This window comes from Convolutriloba macropyga, chromosome 12, assembly GCF_964194025.1.
Source record: "Convolutriloba macropyga chromosome 12, txConMacr16.3, whole genome shotgun sequence".
In the NCBI taxonomy this organism is placed as follows: Eukaryota; Metazoa; Xenacoelomorpha; order Acoela; family Convolutidae; genus Convolutriloba; species Convolutriloba macropyga.
In genome coordinates, this window is record NC_134479.1 from 45,932,024 (window position 1) to 45,958,596 (window position 26,573).

General features: G+C 35.8%; 1 protein-coding gene across 3 annotated transcripts in view; it reads left to right on the plus strand.

Annotated features, from left to right (window-relative positions):
* Positions 1-3,987: 3,987 nt before the first annotated feature.
* LOC142351074 (protein HID1-like) overlaps positions 3,988-26,573 on the plus strand; it is a 31,100-nt gene continuing 8,514 nt past the window's right edge. Inside the window, exons 1-15 of one of the 3 annotated variants that reach the window (XM_075403158.1) lie at positions 3,988-4,111; positions 4,512-4,661; positions 4,728-4,973; positions 5,126-5,176; positions 5,249-5,484; positions 8,725-8,842; positions 9,389-9,529; positions 9,972-10,094; positions 10,459-10,567; positions 17,136-17,213; positions 17,581-17,732; positions 18,969-19,047; positions 19,476-19,537; positions 23,308-23,463; positions 23,904-24,078. In XM_075403158.1, coding sequence (XP_075259273.1) covers positions 4,046-4,111; positions 4,512-4,661; positions 4,728-4,973; positions 5,126-5,176; positions 5,249-5,484; positions 8,725-8,842; positions 9,389-9,529; positions 9,972-10,094; positions 10,459-10,567; positions 17,136-17,213; positions 17,581-17,732; positions 18,969-19,047; positions 19,476-19,537; positions 23,308-23,463; positions 23,904-24,078 — 1,942 coding nt within the window. In that variant the 5' untranslated portion in view covers positions 3,988-4,045. The remainder of the gene's footprint in view (positions 4,112-4,511; positions 4,662-4,727; positions 4,974-5,125; positions 5,177-5,248; positions 5,485-8,724; positions 8,843-9,388; positions 9,530-9,971; positions 10,095-10,458; positions 10,568-17,135; positions 17,214-17,580; positions 17,733-18,968; positions 19,048-19,475; positions 19,538-23,307; positions 23,464-23,903; positions 24,079-26,573) is intronic. The other 2 variants (XM_075403159.1, XM_075403160.1) reach the window with 2 other exon arrangements.

Consider the following 26,573-nt stretch of genomic DNA (forward strand, 5'->3'; position numbering starts at 1 on the left):
TGAAGCAATCTACATCAGAAAATTAAAACCGCAAACTAAATACGCGCTAAAAGTACGGGGGCGGGAGTTAACATTGAAGTATTAGTTCAAATGCAAAATTTGACTTGTGAAGTTCAATTATCATTCTTGTACACAATTATTTGAAATTTTGTCAACCCCAACAACTGGAGGATAACAACCGAAAGTTGGGAATGAGAGTAAAAACCAGCCAACGTTACTCCCCTCATTGAAGTCCATTCAGGGTCTTTCGTTCAACCCTAATTCCAGAAACGCCGAAAAGAATATAAGAAACGCCTCGGACAAGGGTCACCTGAAAGACCGCAGTGATTATCTTGCAACAATCCGAAGCCCAGGAAGGGGCAAGTTGTGTTTTCTATGTCATTGTAGCTAGATCAACATGAAACATTTACAGATTGAAAAATGATGCATATTCAGGCGGCAAGTTCGCTTTTTCATACATTAAAGCCTAAAAAACCAAAATGTATATTTACTCAGATGTAAAATTTTGTAGACGAACTCAGAGTTCGAAAATGTTCGTAAGAAACATTTTTGAACAACTGATAAAATCCGAAATTTCAGTGATCCAATAAACGAACCATTTGGTGTCAAGACGGAATCAAAAGAACACCAACATCATCAGCAGATACTTCCAACTACATCATGATCCGAAATTGAGCTTAAATCACTGGGGTTAGTGTTAAAAATCAATCTAATCTACGGAAACTGCTGAAAAAGAGCAGGGGGAAAAGGAAACCGTAAAACAATCAACGGGGGGCAAAGAAAAAGCGAATGCTCAGTGGTAAGTGAGAGCATCTCCTGATGTTTGCTCACAGGAGGTCCTACACAAACTTTCAGCTATGCTTAAACTGCCAGGATGTTGGTTGAGTGGAAATTCTGCCAAAAAAGAGACTGTTGGAAACCATACTTGGACTATGAAAACAATGTTCGTTAGTATGAAAGTAACAGATGCAGAAAAAATTTTCTTAAAATTTTAGCACATATATAATACCGGATTTTTTGAAATTTTGTGTTCCAAAAACAGATGTATTTTTTTGGATCAAGCGTTGCATAGTTTTCAACTAAAATTGCTGACGTTTGGATTTTCCACAACAGCTGACACGCATCATAAATGTGACCAACAACTAGCTGCTAGTCGAAAAGTTCTCCTTAAGAATTTAGGTAACCAGATATTGTCCTCCGTAATTTTTTTTGCGCAACCGAGTTCGCAAACATGTTGTTAGTTCTGAACAAAAACTGCAGGGAAAATTTGTAAAACTTTTGGAAAGGCAAGACAAGTCGCTAAGATCATCTAATGAGACGACTGTAGTGTTTCTCGATAATATCATTTTGCCGGGATTTGCCAGGGACTTGCTCGCTTTTGGTCCAAGGCATCCAATGAGGTACAAGTTTAAAGAGTAGCATTTCTTGGCGGACATAGATAATTTGATAGGGAATCTGCGTGAGAACAATGTACCAGGTGAAAAACTGTTTGAGATTGAAGCGGCCTCAAAATGGTACTCTAAAGACATCAGAGAAACACCTTTAGATAGAGCATTAGCAAAAGTGCAAAAAAATCTGCGTGACAATATCCTGATTGATGTTTCTTTTGATAGAGGTGTAGTGTTTTGTATTATGAAACGGAGCACGTGCGCCAAAAAACTGGAAAAAGTATTAAGTTGTGAAAAGTTCAGAAAACTTAAAAAGAGTTGTGATAATATCGTAATGAAAGTTGGTACTGTCAGAAAGACGGGTTGGCAATTGGTGTGCTTTTGGCAGTATTATTGGCTAACCTTTGAATGAAATCGTGGGAGCCACAATTGAAATTACAGACATCCAAATGTAAAACGAACACACAGTTTTTGCAGTTGTCGCAATTGCTAACACCGTGTGACAACACGTTCCGGGGTGTTCAGTTTGAAATTTGCGAAAGATGGTTCCACGCTAAGTGTCAGCAAATCAGTAACACAGAATATGATAGAATGGAAAACCAGTTCTGGATGTGCTCATTCTGCCGTGAAAACCATATGACTGACAATAACCACTCGTCCTAAACAAAACTTTTTCTAAGATATGTCGACAATATTATGAGAACAGTTAGAGGTGATTTAGAGGAGCTGTTCGGTGCAGTCAATGACCTCCATCCAAGTCTTCAATTTACATTAGAAACAACGGATGACAGAAACAGTTTGCCATTTCTGGACCTTTCAATTAAAGTTAAACCGGAGGGGACAATCTTTTGCACATGGTATCAAAAAAACCATCAGATATTGGAGCAATTCTTAACTATCGTAATTTGCACCCCTTCAATATAAAAAAGCATAATAAAAGGAACAATACACAGCCTGTTCTGAGCCATCAGCAATTGGGAAGCGTTCCATGACCTATGAAGCATTGACAAAAAATGAAGAAGTTTGGGAGCCTAATCAATATCCTAGGCATTGGGTTGAGAATATTGTCAAGGATAAAATTAATCAACTGCGAATGAAAGAACAAAGAAAACGATATAACGCGGGTGCAGCCGTAAAACAGCAGAAAAATACTGAGAAACAACCATTTGCATTACAGTACAGCGGCAAAATCTCCAAAAAATTTGTTAAGAAGCTGAACAAAATTCAACCTGTACACATCATTTTTACCACTCGGAAACTTAAGAGCTGTTCACATAGCCTTAAGGCTAGCTTTGATAAAGTCCTCAAATCGCAAGTGATTTATTAACTCACTTGTAATGTAGGGCAGACATGCCGATATATTACCACAAGGGTTGCAGAGCATGCCAAGAGGGACTCACCGATGGGAATACATGCAATTGAGTGCAACGGTGATAAAAAAGCTTTCCAGTGGAAGATATTAGACCAGTGCGGCAAACAATCTAAGTTGATAACACTAGAGGCGCTCTATATACGAACACTGAAACCAGTCGTCAACAAGCGCGACGAATACCGAACACGAGAATTGACACTGACAGCTTAGTTTGAAGATTAAATTCCAACATGAAAGAAAGACACGATATTGAACGAAATTTTCATCTTTACAATTAAACAAAAAAAAGGAAGTTTAAGGTAATTTATGCCGTTTTTTTTTTAAAAAAAATGTCGATATGCATCTGCTACATCCAATCGAAAATGTATATTTACTCAGATGTAAAATTTTCTAGAAACGACTGTAGATATTTAGAATTTCGTTTTAAATTTCCTTGAATAAGTGATTTGCCTTTTATTTTCTGGCTTTTCATTTTAGCGTTTTGTTTTGTATATAACCTGACGATTAACTCAGAGTTCGAAAACGTTCGTAAGAAAGTTTTAAATTGACAATCCTTTTAAAATCTATTTTGAGGACAGGAAAACATATCCGGGAATTTAAAATATCGGCAATAAAGATTTATTTTCCGTTTATGAAATCTAAATGTAATTTTAACTATGTTATTTCAAAAACTCGTTACTTTAATTCATTTCGTAGTATTCCTTAGCTATAGTCAACAACAGTCATATATACTTTGTTAATAATTGTATTCGATTGTGAATCAGTTTTATGTATACCTGTCAATGGGGGCAATGTTCAAAAATTTTTGCTTCTTAAAAGATCAAATTGTTTTTTGAATTCACAAGTCCTTTTTCTCTGCAGCAATAATGATTGCAAATTAACAGTGCTTAAGGTGTAACTATAATATCGAGTGCAAACTCATGGATATCTATCCCTCAATTCTGTACTACTGCTACTACTATACCTAGACGGCAAATTCTGTTGGCAATTCTGCCTCCCTTGGCAATTCTGCTGCGACAGAAAAAATGAGTAATTTTTCCGACAACTTTTTCAACGTCACCGTAAATCCCCATCCACAACAGTCAAACGGGTGTAGGGCCATAGATTCACTCGAAGTTTACAAGCTTATTTTACTACTACCACCATAAGTGACGCACTGTGACTTGTTTTTAAGTTTCATGGGGGCTTCTGGGCTTTCATTGCCGATTAATAGAACTCCGGTCAGTTTTGCGTCACAATAGGACTTTTTTTTCTATTGGTAAGTTTATCCGTACAAAGTTTTCAGATGGGTAATGCTGATACAAAACTCAACTTTCGCAAAGCTGTCATACAGCTTACCACAAAAACGCAGGTATGATTTTGGTGCATTGGGTACTGATGATGAAAAGCATTTAATGATTGAATGCAGTTGATTTGATTATTGATCATTAGTGTTTGTAGTGGTAAAATATATGAATTTTCAGCATACAAATTACGAGTCTTTCCCATTATATTATACCCCTCCCCCCCCCCCCCCCCACACACACACACACACACACACGAAGTTGTAGCACCCCATTACCATGATCCATTTATGTTTTTTGTTTTTGAGGGGGGGGGGAGTATAATGAGAAACCTTGAATTACATTAGTTTGTAAAGACAGCAAGGGGTTTGAAAATGTTTTCTTTGAAGTTATTGATGTCATCGAAACTTCTTTGTTAACCGGTTAGTACTAGGAAGCAATACGTGAAAAAAAAAAATGAAATTTTAGCCGATTGAAGCTGCCGATCAGCAATTTTGGGAACAGTTTTGGGCTGAAAATGTTAGCAGTGTACAAGATGTGTTTGCTTTAATACCCGCAGCGGAGATACGTGCATTACGAGAGGAATCACCCTCCAACTTAGCAACGCTGTGTTACAAAGTTCGTATTTTAACGAATTAACCTACAAAAAATATGCTCGTAACATAATGATCCTTTTCTATTAAGGCCGTTGAACGTCTTGTGCAATCAGCAGAGTCAGGATGTTGTGCAAAAAACGAGCAAGCTGCAACGTTGAATTGCGTCCGTCTTATGACGCGTATTTTACCATACATATTTGAAGACCCCGATTGGCGAGGATTCTTCTGGTCAAGCTTACCATCCTCGTCTGATTCGAGAACTCGCCGTTCAAGTGATGATCAAGTTGAAGAGGAAACGCCTCCTTTGGCACAGTCTCTTCTCAACGCTCTTGCTGTTAGAAATTATTATATTGAGCCTCGTTTTACTTTTAGAGCTAAGACTGTGCTAATTTAACGTAATCAAGAAGAAAAAGAAAATTGCTGTTTATACTTGATTATACTGTTTATTAAATTTTGTGGCTGTTCAGTCTCATTTCTCTGTTTCAGGATTTACTCTTTTGTCCAGATTTCAGTGTACATACGACAAGGAAAGGACCAGTTAGTTGAAGAGCTTTTTACCTTGAACTTTTAATTTGTTAATTAGACGTTGACATTCAACAATATTTGCAGCACACACCAGAAGATTTGCAAAGCCTGGACAGCTGCGAGTATATATGGGCATCAGGTGTAGGATTTGCTCAAGAACCTCCTTACAACTTTATGTACGATATGCATCGAACTGAGCTACTGAAATTGTTGCTGACTTGCTTCTCGGAAGCTATGTACATGCCGGCCAGCTCTAACGACGCAACATCTAATGCTTCAATGAATCCTTGGATTTCTTATTTTACCTCGTCTGATAATAGGTAAAGAAGTTTCCTTATTTTTGCTGCACATCGTTGAATATATACTTTCAGAGTGCTTCTTTTTCGTAATAAATAGCATAGCACAGCAAGAGATTATCTTACCAGTGTTCAATCTGGCCGCTTGGTATAATGTAGAGAATTCTTCAATTTCTAAAGTTTTTCCATGTAATTCTTTTTCTTAAATATTCTCTTCTTACATAAATGGAAACCTTCAGAAGTGGATCTCACTCAAGATTTGACTTTAGAAGACGCGCTAGACTTCGGCATATCGAAAGTTAACTGAAAACATTCACAAAAAATGTCTGCGAATTGACGACACTAATTAATTATTTTGCGAATTTTTTAATTTGTTAATAGGAAATATTCAGTAAATCATGAACTATGCAACCAGTTTTATGTTTCATTTGTCGCCCTGTGCTGAACACTAAATAGTTTAATTTATGTGTCGCCAATAAAAGCGCGTATTTTGTTTTGAAGATCTTGTTGATTGGTCGTCGGCGCTAATCAGACGCAAAACTTCCTTTTCGAATTTATTGAATTGTATCTCTTGCAACGAGAGGGAATTATATAATAAACTGATTTTTCCAATTGTCGATCAAGTTATGGCAGAATGTGCTTCTTTTATGCCATGGCTTGTGAATTCATCATAACGTGCCTTTTGGTGAGGCTGATATCAAATTTTCAAATTAAGTTGGCGCTAACGGTGCTTTATAAACGGTGCTTTAACTAATAAATGTTACCTATTCTTAGCTAAAATAATTATTTATTCAAAACCGTCATTTTAAAAAGCCTGTTGTCTACTGTTCAATTTTTCTGAACAAACTTGTTCTTCGGTTAAGAAAAATTGTGAATTTAAAAAGTGGCTCGTATTGTAGTTTTAGAGAAATTTTTCTGTGGTCAGAACTCTAACGGAGCTTCAAATGCTCGTCCTGGTTGCGTTAGGTACTGGGTGTTATAATTCTTTATTTTTTCCTGATTTCATTTGAGTATTATTGTTTGCAATCTATGAGTTATCATTTCTTTACACTTTGTTTACATAAAGCAGACAAGAAGCTTTGAGATGTCAATATATTTGCATGCGAATAAAAAATATCCTGCGCAAATTCCAACTAATAAAAAAGAGATTCTTGTAAAAATAAATGTATGATCCGCTTAATTTTGCAATGTTTTACGAAAGTCCCCATCAGTTAAATGACACCAGATGAAGTGCTTGAAAAAACAAAACTATATTTTTTCACAATGTGTTTAATTGCTCTTAAACGAAGTCCTTCTGGTTTTTTAATGCTATTTTTGTACTACCGCTTTTTCAACTGACCATGTGACTTTTCGATCTGAAAAAATGGATAAACAGATAACACCCTGAGTGCATTAAGTTGCTGAGCTTTTCACCCCCTTCCACCCTCCTCGACCTCAATCCACCCGTAAGCCCCAACGCTCGACCCATTCCTCTGCTCACGCCTTCCGCCCCAGGGCAACAAAGCTTAAGCTAGCCTCTCTAAGACGCAGTTCGCTACTGATGAAGCGAAATTTTCGCCTGTCTTTTGCTAGCTGTTTGCGCGACGTTAGTCGTTAATGATTTGTTCTCATGTCCATGTCGTAAACTTTTACTTCTTAATAGATTCTAAATGAAATGTTTCAACCTGTCTGAAACATTTATCTATATTGGGTCGCGTAACAGTAGGTTTTGGCGCACAAAAGGGTATTTAATGCTTTTAAAAATGGTCTTTCCGTTCTTTTTGTTTTGGTATCTTGTTTTCAATACAGAACTATTTGTTTAATAGCCGCCCTCATCTTCTCAGCCGGCTATTATAGCGCTCCTATTTTTTTTTACTTCGTCGAACTTTTTTTCGCTTTACCATTTTGCCGCTTTTTCGACATTTTGCGTGAAATCTTTTTGACTTCTCTAGGCTAGTTTCTCTCTTCTCTCATTCTGCTAAAAGTGAATTTGAACATCGGTTGCTCAGCAAAGCAATTCAAAAAGAACAGAGTCAGTATAAAAATTGAAGTCAGAAATAGAAACGGGATAAACCCATAAAGCCCAATTTTAGATGCCCGCTATTTGAACGTCGTTCCTATAAGTATTAGTTGCCTCTCTCTAATGCTTATTGGTATTGATAGTAGCCCCTGTAGCCTCTCTCTAAGAAACAGAAATATGGTCAATTACGAAATGCCGTCAAAATAAATCGGACTTAAAAAATGTTTTTGTACAAAAATCTTTTTTTTTTTCAATATCTATACTTTCAATCCCAATCATGCTTATTGGAATCAACGGCGGCTATTTTCCGGCAATCTGCCGGGTATGTTTTTAATAGCCGCCCTCATCTTCTCAGTCGGCTATTATAGCGCTCCTATTTTTTTTTTACTTCGTCGAACTTTTTTTTCGCTTTACCATTTTGCCGCTTTTTCGACATTTTGCGTGAAAACTTTTTGACTTCTCTAGGCTAGTTTCTGTCTTCTCTCATTCCGCTAAAAGTGAATTTGAACATCAGTTGCTCAGCAAAGCAATTCAAAAAGAACAAAGTCAGTATAAAAAATTGAAGTCATAAATAGAAACGGGATAAACCCATAAAGACCAATTTTAGATGCCCGCTATTTGAACGTCGTTCCTATAAGTCTTAGTTACCATCTCTTATGCTTATTGGTATTGATAGTAGCCCCTGTAGCATCTCTCTAAGAAACAGAATTATGGTCAATTACGAAATGCCGTCAAAATAAATCGGACTTAAAAAATGTTTTTGTACAATCTTTTTTTTTTCAATATCTTCTATACTTTCAATCCCAATCATGCTTATTGGAATCAACGGCGGCTATTTTCCGGCAATCTGCCGGATATGTTTTATTTTTCACTAATTAATTTTTTCCAGCCTGAAAATTTGCTGACTACTTTTTAACGGAAGTTTTTGTTGCTTTAACGTGTCTTAACTATTTTTCTTAGAGTTAATAGCAACAGTAGTGATTTTCTGTGCCGTCATATTGTTGACGATTTTCAACGCAAGTGATACTAATGGAAGCTTTTTGGTTGAATAAAATAAAATAATTTCATCAATTATCCGCTTTTATCGTTGGGCAATTCAGATCAATTAATTCAATTTAGTTAGCTCCAGGAAATCACTTTTCATTTTAGACTAACATGTTGCTCCTGGAAAAAATTTTTTTTCTTAGGAAGACTGATAAACTCAAACTTCGTTGATTTCATACTTCAAAATTTTTTGGATTTTATCTGTTTTTTTTTAATTGCAGGCATGCGTTGCCACTCTTCACATCCTTGCTGAATATCGTGTCATCTTATGACCCAGTGGGCTATGGAGTCCCATATAACCACCTCATGTTCCGTGACTACAGAGAGCCATTAGTACAGGTGAGTGTTTTAGTTCAGAGGTCGTTATTACACTTCCTGAATTGATGGTGAGTAACTGGGATTGAGCCCCCGCAAATTTGATGTCAAAATTGACTCAAATTACAATTCTGAAGGCAATGGTTAAAGAAAATATCAGTGATCTTGATGGCTTTGTCTATTAGACGGAAATTTAGAGAGAGTATATATTGAGTGTTTTAGGGATGTCTTGGTTGGCAAGCAGGCAATTTAATACTTGCCATCTTTTTCTTTCTACTAAATTCAACAAGTTAAAAGATGGCAAGTATTAAATTGCCTGCTTGCCAACCAAGACATCCCTAAAACACTCAATATATACTCTCTCTAAATTTCCGTTGTTAAAAAGTAATTTTTATCTCTTAGGTTTTTGAAATCGCGATCAGTTGAGTTCAACTACCACGAGATTAGTTTAATTCAACGGTCAGACCTCAGAACAAACAAGTTTGCTAGAAATTAGTTTCCCCCATTTATTTTCGAAATGACCTTTCAAATTTCAATAGAATAATCTCAATCTTGTTATGAAATATGCAGGTGGCATTGCAGTTGTTGATTGTGACTCTTGACCACGATGTTGGCAACGGAACAGCTGATGACCAACCAGAGGACGAGGCAGATTCGAGTCAGCCAGATAATCTATTCGTCAATTACTTGTCCAGGATTCATAGAGATGAGGTAGAGTGCATCTGCCGATACTTTCGCTTTCGCTAATTTAAATTCTTGAAGCGGCTCTAAATTTAGCCGAGGAAATCTTCAAGTGACTGTTTTCTTAGATCGAAACCATTTGGCGGTGAATTTTTGATTGCAAATCTATTTTTTTAATCAAAGTTTGTAAATTTAACCACTGTTATTTGCTTTTTGATGCAAAAACTTTTTGATGCAAAATGTCGTCTGGGGACAAAATTTTGAATATTACAAGCGGCGCTGTAGTTGTGCTCAAAATGAAACTTTTTGCGGTGAAATTGTTGCTTTTAAACTTTGACGTGAACTATTTTTTTGCTTATTTTGTCATCATCTTATGCTCAATGATACTGACGCCTTCATCACTGAAAAAGATTGTTTGGACAATTTTCTCAGTTTCTGCTCAAAATTTTTGTTTTTGTTTTTATAATTGTAGGACTTCAATTTCATCTTGCACGGTCTGACTAGACTGCTGAATAACCCCCTGCAACAGACGTATTTGCCCAACTCCATCAAGAAGATTCAGTTTCACCAGGAGCTGCTAGTGTTTCTTTGGAAGGTAAGGAGATTTATGTCAAAATTCATGAAAAGTTTTTTCAAGATCTTTGATTATATAAAAAGGAGGAAAAGGAAATAATTTTAATAATATTTTTATTCTCTTAATAGCATTATCTGGAAAGAAGCAAACCTATTTTTATAAAGCTGTTTTTTGGAAGCGACGTCTTCCAGATTTTTAACGGTATCTGCTCAGAATACTGAGAAATTTTTAAAAAATTCTAAAAATATGACTTTGAAAAGCCATTGACAAATGGATTTCAAAAGAAAGTGAAGTTATACCAGCATGATTTTCGTAAATTCTTGAAAATTGGATTGAAAAAATCATATATTTGCCGAATTTACCGAATTTTTAATCTGCGTTACAGTTCTGCGATGCAAACAAGAAGTTCCTCTTTCACGTTTTGAAGAGCAGTGAAGTTCTGGAACTGTTGGTTCCAATTCTCTATCATCTCAACGATGCCAGAGCTGATCAATGTTAGTACAAGTTTTGTTCAGTAGTAAACAACCTTTTAAATGCGGCTTTGATTGTCTTCAGGGGAGTAGGATATCTTCGCATGTTTTTGGCGATGCCTTTGCATGTTTTTGGCGTTCTACTCAAAGTATTTGATTCCTCTGTTTAATTGCGCTCAAACGAAGTTTGTGGCAATTATATTAGTCCTGTCGGTCTTTTTTTAATGCGATTTTTCGCTTAACCGATTTTTCGTCTGACGCCTTTGACTTTTCGTCCTCAAAAACGGGATACACAGGTAGTGCCCAGCGGGCAATAAGTGGTCTTAGAGAGAACACCCCAACCCAGTGTTGCCCCCCCCCGTGGCTAGCTACTGACGAAGTCAACCGCTCGCGGGTCGTTTGAGAACAATTCGCCCGACATTAGTCGGTTATGTTTCTTTTTTTTTAATAGCCGCGAAGCGATGGCGGCTATCATTGGGGACATCGTGCATTTTTTACAATTCGAATAATTTGAATTGTTTTGAGGCGCCGTCTTTTTTTAAGATCTGGTCGTAGATTTTCATGATTTCTAAAGTCAAATTGGAGTAGTGATTTTGGTCAGGCCGAAACAGGAAGTGGAGCGAAAAAGCGAGTGGTTTTGCGGCGTGGTTTTGTTATCTAATTTTAAAGTTGAGTGAGAAACGGTGTATGGACAAAAATTACCTTTTCTCACTAGTTGATTTTTGTTGGACACGCGGCAATTTTGCTTTGATTTGTACTGTTTTTAATAGCCGCCCTCATCTTCTCAGCCGGCTATTATAGCGCTCCTATTTTTTTTACTTCGTCGAACTTTTCGCTTTACCCATTTTTCCGCTTTTTCGACATTTTGCGTGAAATCTTTTTGACTTCTCTAGGCTAGTTTCACTCTTCGTTCATTCTTCTCAAAGTCTTTTTAAACAGCAGCTGCTCAGCAAAGCAATTCAAAATGAAGAGAGTCAGTAAAAAAAATCAAAGTCAGAAATAGAAACGGGATAAACCCATAAAGCCCATTTTTAGATGCCCGGTACTTGAACTTTGTTATCATAAGTTTTATATACTATCTATAATGCTTATTGGTATTGATACTAGACCCTGTAGCCTCTGAGTGAGAGACAGGAGTATGTTCAATTACGAAATGGCATCAAAATAAATCGCACTTAAAAATGTTTTTATACAAAAATCAATTTTTGTTGATATTTTTTCTTTCAATCCTAATAGAGTTATGGGAATCAACGGCGGCTATTTTCCGGCAATCTGCCGGGTATGTTTTTATTTTTTGCTGGGATTCTTTTTTAAATGGTTTTTTGCAATCAAGTTATAGCGCATTCAATGTCTATTTTTTTTAAGTCAAGGAAAATTCTTTGAATTTTAGGTCAGGATTTGTCCTGCTATGCTTTTTTAACTTCGTCGTCTCCATCGATTACTCTTGTACCATTGACTTTTTCAATTTCAGTGACTTCTACTGCTTTGCAGGTAGTTTTCTTGAGCATGTGTTTTGAGTTTTTGATTTCGAATATCAATTTTGAAAAAGTCTTTTACGGACTTTTTTTATAGAGAGTATGTGTCTCATGAAATTGACAGTCCGAATCTAACCCAAAAAGTCTAGTGGTCTATTAAAAAGTCTAGTCTAGTGGTCTCGTGGTCAATCTTTATATCTTATTTTTTTAGTTGTTTCAATTCGATGGAAGGCCACAGGCGTCTATCGCGGCTATTTTCCTGCAATCTGCCGACTGTTTTCCAATTTTTTGTCCCAGAGATATCATTTTGAGTGACATTTCATGCACGGCCTCTTGATCAAAACTCCGTTTGTTCATTTGTTCGGACACGCGAAGCTACCTGCGCGCTGTACCTGTTAGAATTAATCTTTTAGAATTGAAAGCCAAGTGCATTGTAGTGTTGCACGTCAAGTAAAATAAGGTTTTAACCATTTTAAGTGTTCTTAATTGCTAGGGAACGAAGTTTGAAGCAATTATTGTAAAAGACGTGTTCGTATTTTTTTATGCAAAGTTTTTGATTGACAGCTATGCTAACCTCTAATTTATCAATTGAAGCCATCATTAATAATTTACTCCCAGCCCCCGACTGAAGCCGGCTACAATGGATTTGAACTCCAATTAGTTTTCCGAGAGAAATTCTTCCGACCTTAGTCGGTTGTGTTTCGTATTGGTTTCGATGGTCGGTAAAATTATCTGTTACGCCTGTTTTGATACAAAAAAATTTCAGTGCATAAATGCAATGGTCCGCACTTTTTAGTGGCAGTTTTCTGGTGAAAAACAAATCAAAGTCAATAATATTCATAATCAAATTGTCTATAGCCCCCGTCAGCCTCCTTTATTTTGTACGTCTCGAAGAAGAGTAATTATGATCTTTTTTGATAGCGGTAAGCTGATCGCAGCTATTTTGCGGTTCTCCTGGTCTTTATTCCTTAACCACTCGGCAAAGGCGCTATCGCCGAGTGGTTAAGGACTCCGACCGTTTTACTGGGGGATCATGAGAATGTACCTCTCCAGTGTCTGTTCCACCAAAAAAAATTAGGATACACCCGCTCTGAATCAATTCCCCGGCCTGTCGTGACTAGATTTTGATCATGCGTGACTCACCTCAGTCCAAAAAATAATTTTTATACTTTTGATACTCAGATTTATTAAAAAAAGAACTTTGTACAAAGTTTTGTAAGATAAGTCCATAACTCGACTACTCATTTCCGTACCTTTTTCATGTATTTTAGGGTACTCAAGCCTTTTTTGTACCTATTCCGGCAGTCATTCGGCTAGTAATAGAGGTTGTGTTTTAGAGGAAGTCAAATGCTGCACATGAAAAGAAGTGTTAGGTCAGTCTGTTGAACAAAAAGCGGCAGAGAAATTGTTTGGAGTCGTTTTTTTGTTGTCATTGTTCTGTTAGGGACAAGAAAAGTAGGTCTAAAAGAAATTTACGTCAAATGAGCTATTTTTTTGGCCATTTGTGCTTTTTTCAAAGCAGTTTTTTCATTAATAGCCGCACAGCGATAGCTGGGGCTATTATTGGCCTTCTCTTGGTTTTTACAATTCAAAGAATTTGAATTGTATTGGGGCGCTGTCTTTTTTTTTTTTAAGATCTGTTCACACATTTTCATGATTTTTGAAGTCAAATTGGAGTAGTGATTTTGGTCACGCCGAAACAGGAAGTGGAGCGAAAAAGCGAGTGGTTTTGCTGCGTGAATTTTTTTCGCTCTAATTTTAAAGTAGAGTGAGAAAATGGTGTTTGAACAAAAATTCGGTTTCTCGGTAGTGGTTTTTTGTTCACATGCGGCAATTTCACTCTGATTTTTACTATTTTTTCGATTTTTTGGATCGGATTTTTTTTCTAAATGGTTTTCCCAATCCATTCAAAGCTCATTCTAGGTCTAGTTTTTTGTGTGAATTAAATTTTCATTTCTCGTTAGTGTTTTTTTTGTTCACATGCGGCATTTTCACATCGATTTTCTGTTTTTTTTTTCTTATTTTTTTTATCAGATTTTTTTAAAAATGGTTTTCTCAATTCACTCTTAGTCCATTCTAGGTCTGGTTTTTCTGTTTAGTCAATGAAAATTCTTTGAATTGTACGTCAGGACTTGTCCTGCTATGTTTTTTTATTTCGTCGTCATGATTTTTGTTACAACCATATGACGTCACAACCACTTCAAATCTGCTTTTTGTTCATTCGTTCATGCAATTTCATTTGAAGTGCGTGCGTGACGTCATTTTTTGCTCTTAGTGGAGCGAGTTTTTTGTTCATCCGCGTGATTAAATTTTTGGTCACACGTGACTTACCTCACTCTCAAAAATGACTTCCTCACTTTGAAATTGACTTTTATTTACTTTAATTCAAAGAGATAAGGTCAAATGGGTGTGTATCGCTCTAAATGAAGGTTATTTGAGAGCAGCTAATAGAGGCAGCAAAAACTTATTCAGATTTATAATCAAAATATAACATATCAGCCTTCAATGAAAAGACGATTTTTTTGGTCTGTCTTTTTTTAGACTGCAGATCTACGAAGGTATTGCTCCTATTTTCTGACAATCTGCCAGCTATGTTAAGGTGTTTATCTCAATTATCTAGGTTAGTTATAGTATGATTGGAATCATTTTTGAGCATTTGAGGCAGATAATTGACTCTTGTATGCAATTGAGCTTTTTGTGACATTTTGTCCTGTTGGAGTCTTTTTAGGTTTTATCTCCAATTTTCAATGGCGTTTGGGGAGTTGTTTGATTGAACTTTGTTGTTGTAGTGGCTTTGGTGATCTTTAATATTGATTGATTTTTTTAGTTATGGGGTAATCGGATTTTGGCCCTTTTTCTTTTTTTTAAATTTTTTTTAGCTATGTATTTTGATTTTAGTTTTTTTCAAATCTTCTAAAGCAAAAATAGTTCCAAAGAAATTTTCAGAGCAATTGGTCTGAAGTACCCTTGAGCCATTTTTGCCTTTTCGCCAATTTTTTTATTAGTTTTACCTTTCGATCACATTTTTTCTGCACAAGGCTTGACTTTCACGTTTTTTATTGTACCTCACTCACTGTTTCAAATGAATAGATTTTAAATTATTTCACTAATTGAATTACGCTTTGTCAGAAAAGCAAAATCAATAATAAAACTAAATTTCTTTTCAGTGCACTAAGTCTTTATGTTTGTGCATTAAGATATCAAAGGTCCCGAGAGTATACTGCTACCTGGTAGAAGTATTAGGCTTAGTCACCTGATTTAACAATTCATTCAAATTACAAAATGAGTTGAATACGGGAGAATTCAAAAGAAACGTAATATACCTATTAGAATTATTTAGAAATGAGAAACAGATATTCGAAATGGTTTTCCCAACTCTCTCATAGTTCGTTTTCTGGGTCTAGTCTTTTGTTTAGTCAATGAAAATTCTTTGAATTGTAGGTCAGAAAATGTCCTGCTATTTTTTTAAGACCTGTTCACACATTTTCATGATTTTTGAAGCCAAGCAAATTGGAGCAGTGATTTTGGTCACGCCAAAAAAGTAAGTGGAGCAAAAAAGCGAGTGGTTTTGCGGCATGAAATTTTTTTGCTGTAATTTCAAAGTAGAGTGAGAAAACGGTGTTTGAACAAAAATTCGCTTTCTTGGTACTGATATTTTGTTCGCATGCGGCAATTTCACTTTGATTTTTACTGTTTTTTCTATTTTTTTTGGATCGGATTTTTTCTTAATGGTTTTCCCAATCCGTTCATTTTAGACGTAGTTTTTTTGTTTGAACCAACTTTCCCTTTCTCGCTAGTGGTTTTTGTTCACATGCGGCATTTTATCTTTGATTTTCTGTTTTTTTTAGAAATGTTTTTCCCAATTCACTCAGTCCGTTCTAGGTCTATTCTTTTGTTAATTCAATGAAAATTCTTTGAAATATACATCAGGACTTGTCCTGCTATCTTTTTAAATTCACTTTACTTTTTGATCACGTTTTTTATTTTACATAAGTCACGATTTTCACGTTTGACTTTGACTTACTTCACTCACTGTTTCAACTGAATGGATTTTATTTTCTTTCACGAATTCAATTACGCAATGTGGTGAAAATTGTCAAGGTCAAAAGATCAAAATCAAAAGAGGGGATAAACCGATAAAGCCGTGTTATTAAGTCAACTGAAACTTTATCTCTTCTTTTTCTGTTTCATTGCCGATGTGCATCAACGGCGGCTTTTTTCCGGCAATCTGCCGGCTGTTTTGTAAAATTTTCCCCGACTATTTTCGCGCTCTTGTTCTAGAATATTTGGATCTTTTCCGTTTGTGACCCCCAGCTTAGTGGGTGCATATTATTTGCACTTGCTAAATTTTTACATAATTATTTACAATGCAGTGAGACGTCCTCTGTAAATGGGGGAGCATAACGTACGGGGTGGGCACAAACGGAGAAGATCCAAATATTTTTTGTTCTCGATGGATTTTTTCACGCTTCTCCCTTTGGGTGATCGCGCTCTGTTAAGTAAAATTTATTGCAAAAATTAAGGCAATTGTAGAGTTATACGGGTACTTATATCCTATTGATAAAGGCTTGGACTCCGGATGTCTGCGGCTAGAATCCCACCCTGGTGGATGTTTTTGCACCTATAAACAAAAATTCATCTACCCTGCAGCTCCTGAATTAGATTGCCCCTGTCGTTTGAAATAAGCAGTTTTTTTCCAACCAAATAAACAGTTTTCCTAACCTCTATATCTAATTATGGATATTGTTAGGCTCGCATTTCAACAATTGTTTATCACCGTTTCGGGGGTGTAAAATGCAATTTAAATTGTTTTGAAAAAATGAGATGTGTATATTTTTTGTTCCTGCTATTGGGCGGAATAGATGCTCTGTGCGGCGATTATCACATCTATTTTCTAGAGCATCTTTGCATCTTTGAGCTAATTATTTTTGGAGTTACTATATTTGTTAATTCGCTTAAACCCTCCAACTGCCTGTTCTGGGCTCACCCAGCTATATTTTAGACACAAAAAGTGGTGCCCAGTATTTAAAATTTCTACTCTCATAATGCCAATCAATTAATTCGATCCCGAAGTCGCCGAAGTGTTTCTGAAAATTGTTTTCTGTTTGATTTACCAGGGCAAAAACAGTCAACAGAATTTGTCTGTCCTCTCTTCCAACGTACGAAAGTTAAATCTTTTGTTGGGCTCGAAAGACGTACGATTTTCCATTGAAATAACTAAGTAGATATTTTAACTCCCAATAACTGGTTATCATTTGTGCATGTTAGTTGCACTGCAAAATTTTAAAATCTGCATACATGGCAACTGGTTTTTAACTACTTATCAGTTTTAGACGTTTTTCTGACATGATTGATTGTCAGGTTCCATAAACGCTAACGTATTCGTTTTGCTGCTGCATTCTTTCATTTCATCGGCTGAAGTCGGAAACAGTTTTTAACACGAGGAAATGCTTTTCTTATGTGTGATTACATACCGAAAAAGATACCGTCTAGAGATTTTATCGCAAGAGTGATTCGTTACAAAAGTTCTTCAAATTTGAAGCTGGACAACTGATTTTTCAGCTCGTGTTGGTCTCATGCACATTGGAGTGTTCATTCTGCTTCTGTTGAGTGGCGAGAGGAACTTTGGAGTGAGGTTGAACAAACCATACAATGTCAGAGTTCCCATGGACATTCCAGTGTTCACAGGAACACACGCTGATCTACTCATCATTGTGAGTTAAAATATGTAAAAAGTTAATATCAAAAACCAAACTGATCTTCCTCCCCTCGCCTCTCTTCATACTCCGCCCGAAATATTTTAAACAACTTTTTTTTCGTCTTGTGAAGACTTTGCTATTTCAATTCAATTATTAAGATGTAGTACAAAAACCTGTGTTTGTTGAAATTCAACCGTTCTGTTCGATGTGAACGTTGAGATTAATGAACTCAAAGGACTTAAATGGTCATAATGGCATTTGTAACAGAATGCTGAAACTTACACGATGCTTAATTGTAGATTTTTAGTAGAAGTTCTCAACAAATGTCTCGAGAAAAATTACTATCCTAAGGATTTTAAGGAGGCAAAAGTCATCACACTTTACAAAGACGGGAATATAAATGATTGTAACAATTACCGACCAATTAGTTTGCTAAGATCGCTTTCAAAAGTGCTCGATAAAGTGTTTTATGTAAAAATGATGTCTTTTTAGAATAAAACAAAGCTTTGTCCTCGTTGTAATTTGGCTTTCAAAAAACATAAATCATGTGTTGATGCACTGGTTAAATTTACTGAAAAAATGCAGGACGTAGTAAACAGAAAAGAAATAGGCTATGCTCATTTAGCGAATTTAAAGAAAGCATTTGACGCGATTAATCACAACGTTATTTGAAAATTTAGAGAGCTATGGCTTAAGAAATAATTCACACAAGATTTTTAAGTTATTTTAAAGGCGAATGTCAATACGATGAGATTGCTAAAATAAATCACGTTTCCTGCCAATTAAAACTGGCTTGCCTCGAGATTCAGTTTTATGGCCCTATTTTTTGGTGTAAACAGCAATTACTTACCCGATTTCTTCAATGACATTGAAAAAGTTCGATTTGCTAATAAAATTTATCTGTTTAAAAATTCAATAAAATCAATGGAAAACTGGTTCAAATACAACGGTTTAGTAACCAATGAATCTAAGTCTGCTTTAAAGAAGTTTTGGATCAAGCCATTCTAATGCGTTACATTTCAGCAAGGTTCATACGGTATGCGGCAACGCATCTTACGAATGTGTACAGACAATTATTTTCCGGGATTGACTGTCATTAGGTTCGGTAATGACATATCTGAGTAATTAATTTAATGTGGTATCTATTATGAGCAACGTCAGCTTAGCCTTATCAGCGTCGAATCTAATTGCCGCCCTAGTTGTGCAAATTAAAATGAATAGGTTAATCGATCGTTTTTTCTGGTGTTACAGGTGTTTCACAAGATCATAACAACAGGTCATCAACGTCTTCAACCCCTCTTTGACTGCCTCCTCACTATTATATGCAATGGTTAGCATTTGTCCTTGCTCTCCTTATTCGGTTGCTCTATCTCCTCAAAGAAATTGAATTAGATTTGAATTCGTTTCCTGTTCTTTGAGAAAAATCAATTAGGCTATTATTATGATCAATTAGAAACAAATGCCCTGAATTATTTCCTCCCAGTTTTGTTAAAGATTTCGGAGGTTTTATTGATTGACAGTTCCCCTTTCATGAGTCTGAATCGTCGAACCAAATATTCATTTCAGCTGTAAACATTTATCACAGTTTTTTAAAACTGGCTATTAATGCAATGATGAAGAATTGAGTTGGGAACTTTCAAACAAACATTCTCCCGATAGTTTGATGTCTTAAATTGAGTTCATCTCCAGATTCAGTGGAAGCTTTTTGAATGTGGCTAGTAATTGTATGCGTTTGTTGTAACTTTCTGAGTGTTTTAGTATCTCCCTACCTGAAATCACTCTCAATGGTCGCATCCAATAAACTCCTCCATCTCCTAGAGGTACGATTAAATGTTTGTTTTATTGTCTAATTTACTGCTTCGAATTTTAAAATGCTTGCTACCAAAATAATGAATGAATGAATGAATGAATTAAATTTAGTTTGATGATTAGCTAGAGGAACAAATTGATGTTTTTTTTTAAAAAAAAACAATAAACATTAGTCCCACAAGGACAACGAATGGGAAAAAACATTTCTCTGCGAGTAATTGCCTAACATTAAAAATTTTTATTTTAAGCCGTTTCTCAATGGAAAAAAGATCAATAATTTCTGCGCTATCAAACACATGTTTCGTTGAGTGAAACATGCGATTGAAATTTAGGTAATGTTTTTCTGATTCGTTTGAGGAATTTGAATGTTTGCATGAATAAAAATGATTACTTTGACTAGTTTTCCAAGAAGTGATATTGGTAGCAAACTATCGGCCTTAGCAGTGTCTCTCGATGGAATGTACTCAAGTTTTTTTTTCCCGAGCAGTTGTTCCCATTGAAAGCATGAAATTTGTGGCTCTTGTAAGCAATTCCTGGTAAATACAGCGCTGGTTTGAAGATGGAATTAACGGAAAAGGTTGGCACAGGCTTTTTGAAATTAGTTGGAAAAGGTAACGATTGTGAATTCCAGTACCACTGTGAACACAGTAGAGAAGTATAGCAGTTTTCATTGGGCCTCATGAATTTTCTTTCTACAGCTGTCTTTGTGTGTGGTTTTTGAGTCCTGGTTTTTTTCTTGGTGGTTTGGTTTTGTCTTTCTAGAGCTTTATAACCCCTTGTCCACTCTTCAACAATTAATAAATTTAATGCTGTTACCTCTTGAATTTTGAATTCCAGACATCTAGTACTTACAAGTAATTTTTCATAGGATAAGACAATAAGGAAAATTCCATTGATAAATCGATATTGTGCAATCTTAATGAGCATCATAAATAGTTAATAATGCAAGCCAGGCTTGAATAATCGGAAAATTCTTGAATAATTAAACACCTAATGCGATCTTTTTTAAATTATTCAAAATGCTCTATGGAAAAGCTGGTCTATTTTGTATGACAATTTTGGGAGTTATCTGTTGTTAACATGCTTCGCGTTAGGATGCAAACAGTGAAGCTAAAATGAGGTATCTTCTTGATATCTGTTTAATTTCCCGCGAACAAAGTTTGAGGCAATTAATGTAGATGTGTCTTTTTAATGCAAAATTTTCGCCTAACCGTTTTACGCTTTTCTACACATCTTCAGACATTCAGACTTCTCAAGTGACTTTTTCGCGCTTCTTTTTTTATATTTTTGAATGAGCTCAATTGCTCTCACTCACAAGTAAAGTTTTTTGCTCAAGTGAAATCAATTGAAAGAGGAAATTTTAGTGCTTGATAGTTGAATAGTTAATGCTTCTAATGAGAACTCGGAGACGACAGCCCCTAAATTAAATTGCCCTGCCTGTAGTTCGAGAGCAATTTGTATGACGTTCGTGGCTTTTTTTGTTCCGACACAAATTAGTAAAGTGACTGATACCATTAGATAGCCCGTCAAGCGTAGAATATATGATTAAAAGATTTCTTGAATTTTTGTTTTTTTTTCAAGGATTTATCGAGGTTTAAAATTTTAAGAACATTTGACTGATTTTCGTTGTTTTGTGCACAATTTACGTATTTTAACGCAACATGTCGCCAATTTTACTGATAATGATGATAAAATTGTAATAATTGTTAAGATAGTGTTGTTGGTTGTACCTCTAAAGAAAGAAGAGTTTTGTTGATCAAATTTTTGGCTAAATGTTTAAAAATTCATCAAAAATTTCACGCAATAAGTCTGTTAAGTCCTTTTTTTACGGATTAACACACCTGATAACTGCTGACCCAATCTTTGTTATCTCCAGATAGGGCTGGTTTTACTTGCGCTTCCTCTGAGTGTGTTCTTGAATTAAAGTGTCGTTGGTTTTTTGCAAATTTAACTCTACAATTATCAAAATGCCTCATTTTTTGATATGTTGAATCGTTTGCCAAATTTTCCTTTAACATATTGTTATTCGGAACATTAATGAACGAGAAGCAATAGCAAGGCTAGTTTTGGCCCAGACATTGTTTTTACAGTGCAAAATTAAATCGGATTGTAATTAGTCAGACTTTTTTAAAATATTCTTGGATTTTTTTTTGCTTTTTTTGTGATAATTACAGAAGAGATGAATTCAAGTCAAGGCTTACTAGTGAAAGGTTCATTTGGTTTTCTTAAGAAGTTTCAAAGAGTACTATCTACCTTTTTAGTACAAAGCTTTTGGTCGTTTTGAGTTTTAAAAAGTAAATTCTTTCGAAATAAACAAAGGATTATTGCGCTTTGCCACTTCGCCTAAGGTCAGCAAAGATAGGTCGCATCGTCTTTTTAGTAGATTAGTTTTTAATTTTTTTTTGCTATTTTTCGATTTATCTAATGGTTTTTTGGTTTTGATAATTAAGGTTGCTGAAAGTTGCGATTTTTGGACATCTCCAATCTTTAAGGCTCTTTTTGTTTTGTCTCAATATTTACAGGTCAGATCTAGTCTCATTAATTATAGGTCACATTTGACATAATTTGTATTGATGGAAGACACAATTGAACATATCCAATGTCTAGTGATTTGCTTATTATTTTCGGCACCGGTTATTTGCAAAAATTTTAAGTTTTATTTTTGTCTGTATTTGTCGCTTTGTTTAGACGTATGACATATTCTTAATGGTCTCAGTGGTTTTCTTTGGAGAAATGAATGGATCTTTTTAATGATTTCAGTTTATGGCTAATGTTTTTATTGCTCTTGAACGTAGTTCATAGCAATTATTGTAAACGTGTGTGTCTTATGCAAAATTTTCGCTTGACAATTTTGACTTTTCGAGTGACTTTTACGCCCTTGACGTTTTGCATTTCGCGTGATCTAAAATTCCCTCTCAACCACAATTTCAAGCGGTTGAACTCAATCGGTGGCAATTTAATACTAAAAGTCAAATGAAAAGTGCGCCGAAACTGGTGTCATTTTTTACTTTAAATCTTAATAGTGGTATATGTTGACCTCTAATGTGGTTATTTGAAGCCCACTATAGAACTTCTTAGTCCCATTTAGGCTCCCCCCGACTGAAGCAGGCTGCAATTGATTAGAGCTCCCATTAGTCGTTCAAGAGCAATTCTTCCGACGTTTAGTCGGTTATGTTCATAACTTTGAAAATAATTCTCAAAAAACACGAATGTCTTTTTTTTTCATTTTGTTCTTTTATTGTCTGTTTGCTACCTAGTCTAATTGCTCGGAGTTCGCATATCAGATTATTTGCGTTCAAATAAGTTGCAATTGATTATATCTTCTTTTTATGGAGTAGATTAGGGTTTAACGCCTTCGGGACCGTTTTCCCACAAAATTTATTTGAATTTTGTTTTTTGTCTGTATTTGTCATTAATAGCCGCCGATTATTAGATATTGACCCCCCACTGTTTCCACCGCATCAGCCACCTCCCCCCCCCGTTGCAACCCCCCCCCGCTGCGCTCATTTACGCCCCTTCAATTAAGCTACAGCCAGCCTCACTAAACCGTGCCTAGCTACTGACGAAGCCAACCGCTCGCCGGTCGTTTGAGAGCAATTCGCCCGACATTAGTCGGTTATGTTTATTTTATTGTTTGTCTTGTCTCGCAGTCTTAATAACGGCAGATCTCATCGGCCCTCTAATATGGCATTGTTTTACTTCACTATGAGATTTGAGTTGAAAGCAATTTTTTATTCATACGCCAATTATTTTTGAACCGAGCCTCCTTGTTTTTGTTAAGGCTTTTTCGACTCCCTGGTTTCTGATCTCTTCTCCGACCAACCATCACCTGGTGTTCTTCCTACTGGAGTCCTTCAACAACATCATCCAGTACCAGTTCGATGGCAACTCCAATCTTATCTACACTATCATCAGAAAGAGACACGTGTTCCACCAGGTCAGTGTAAGAAAATTGAACGAACAACCAAATGTAAATATTTATCGAAGCTTGAAATAAATTGAAAAGACAGTAAATCAAAATTACAGTAACTTGTATCGAACATTCGAAGTTTTCAATAAGTTCCAAATGAGAATGAGAAAATTAAGCGTGTTCTGCAGTAAATAAAAGTAATTTTTTGCATTCTAGAATCCATGACTTTAAAATTGACGCAATATATATGTTGTGGATATTTTTGCAACATCAAGAATTTATGATGAGCAGCAAAACGCTAAATCAAGACAATGAAGCGTGGCTCGTCTGTCTAGAATTACGGCAACAAGACGTGCTGTTGAAACATGAAGACAAAAAAGCGTGATTTTTGGCAGCAAATTTGTCGACAATGAAGAATATCAGTTGTCTAAAAGTTATGAAAAAAATCAAAATCTGCCATTTTTTAGCTTTCGAATCTGCCAACAGACCACCAGTCCCTAATGAAGATAATGAGTCGAAAGAGGGAGAGAAGAGGTCCCACTCTTTCACGCGGAGCACCCACTGCTCACGGAGGGGCTATAGCTGGAGGGGGTCAGTCTGTTCACACTTCACCACAGCATGTCAGGTCGCCCATTTCACCAGGTTAGAGATGGAATTCAATGTGAGATTATTCATTGCTCTCAAACGGTTTGCAGTAATTAAGTTAGTCCTACGTTCTTTTTATGCAATTTTTCGCGTGACCGATTTTGACTTTTCGTCCTCAAAAACGGGATGAACAAGTATCGCCCGTAGGGCATTAAGTTCTGAGCCTTTCTGCTCACTAGACTCTAAGCCGAATTACGATTCTCTTACTAGACTCTCGCGGTTCACCGAGACTTTTTTGAAGACACAAATTGGTGGCGTGGAGGGCAGTTTTAAGAGTTTGTCCGTTTTTGCTTGCAGGGAATTGTTAATAGTCATTAATAGCCGCGGCAGCAATTCCTGCAGGCTATTATTGCGCTCCTAATTTTTTTTACAATCCAAGAATTGCATTGCATTGGTGCTCTGTCTTTTTTTGTAAGATGTTTTCACACCTTTTTTCATGACCTTGAGCTTTCAAAACGGGATAAGCAGGTAAAGCTCAGCGGGCATCAAGTTTCGTTAGGGCCCCTTAGCCGAGTTTAGTAGTCCGTCAAACACTTAGAGTGGTGAAGCTACTGGGAAGGCCGTAATTCAATGTTAAAAGGCCATTTTTAGGAGTTTTTGAGCCAAAAATGTTGCAATTTTTCTCATTTTTCGAATTTTTTGTTGGAGCAGTCTAAAATTGAGGTTTGTGAAAGTTGATAAAGGTCTTTAGCAAGACGTAATTAATTTTTATGGCCATTTTAAGAGCTATATTTTAAAAAGTTTTTCAGCCTTTGGTGTCAAGAGATTTCCTCCTAGGATTGATAACACGTTATTGCATAGTTTCTAGTGGTAGTGCAATGATTTTCAAGATTTTAACGTCACGATTTTCAACAAAACTTGCAATTTTCATCAAATTTTCTGACATTTATTGTCATTATTTAAATTTTTTGATAAAACTTGCAAATTTTTTCAAGTTTTTGAAAATTCATGTCGTTTTTGTTAGGTTTCCCTACCCTCAGCGGCCAAGGAATCTCCTCTAGGTTTTGATAATTTTTTCCAGCATCAGGGGCCCAGGAACCTTCTCCAGGGTTTGATAATAAGTTATTTCATAGCTATTAGAGGAAAAGGAATGGTTATCAATGTTTTAATAACACAAGTTTCTGCAATTTTTTGAGAAAACATAAATTTTCAAATTTTCTGAAAATTTTTATCGTGTTCCAAATTTATGGATCTTTATGAGACAGTGAAACTATTTAAGTCTTGAATTAAGGATACTGAATTGTGTCTAGGGAAAATTAAATGGTTCTGAATATATTTAAACCAAGAACTTTTTGCAAAATTTTGTTAAAAATTTTTGATTGTTTAAATTTTTGTCTTTTTTGTCATTTTCTGAGTTTAGCGATCTTTACTAGCCAACTAACTTTTTTCGAACTTGTAGATGGATTACATGACAGAACTCCAGAGACAAAAATGGGTTTAATCATTTTTTCAAGAGAAATTTAGAAACTTTCTTCAAATTTTGCCTTTCTCAGTTTTTTTGAAGCATTTGTCGTATTACTGGAGTTTATCTACCTTGAGTTGTAAATTAATCTCTTTCAAGGCTTGTGCGTGTGTTAATAAGTATTTTGAATTGTGTCATATATAGCCTCCCGGTTGAAAGCTTCAAGAGTTTTAAGAATGATTATTTTTTGTTTCCCAACGTTTGAGATTTTGTCTTTTTGGCTGCTTTTGTGCAATTTATCTGCTGGTCAGGTACAATAGGCCTCTTTTTATTCCATTCTTTGGATTGTATTTCAGGATTCGTCCTGCTATGTTTTTTTATTTCGTCTAACGTATTTTTGTTTCGTCTTACCCTGACTTTTTCAATGACGTCAGTGACTTCTACTGCTTTGCAGTTAAAAATTTGCCTGCGTGACGTCATTTCTGCTCTTAGGTCGATCGCGTGACTTACCTCAATAAATATTGACTTCTGAACTCACTTATGGAATTTTAAATTTTATGAACATTTACTAGTTAAAGATCAATGGTGTGCATCTAAGTAGTGCCAAACTTATATGCCCTGATTTATTAGTATTAGTCTTTAGTTTTTGATTTCGAAAATCAATTTTGAAAAAGCTCTTTTAGGGTTTTTTCCTTATAGACCATATATGTATGATAAAAATTACAGTACATATCTAACCCAAAAAATCTAGTGGTCTACTAAAGGACTTTTGGTCAGTCTGCCTATCTTGTTTCTTTAGTTTTTTTTTTCAATTCATGGAAGGCCACAAGCGTCTATCGCGGCTATTTTGCGGCAATCTGCCGGCTATGTTTAATTGCTCTCAAACGAAGTTTGTAGCAATTATATTAGTCCTGTTGGTCTTTTTTAATGCGATTTTTGGCTTGACCGATTTTTCGTCTGACGCTTTTGACTTTTCGTCCTCAAAAACGGGATAAACAGGTAGCGCCCAGCGGGCGTTAAGTGCTCTTAGAGCCTTTCAGCTCTGTTTCACAGCTCAAACTTTTTGGAGACTCTCAAACGACCGCTCACC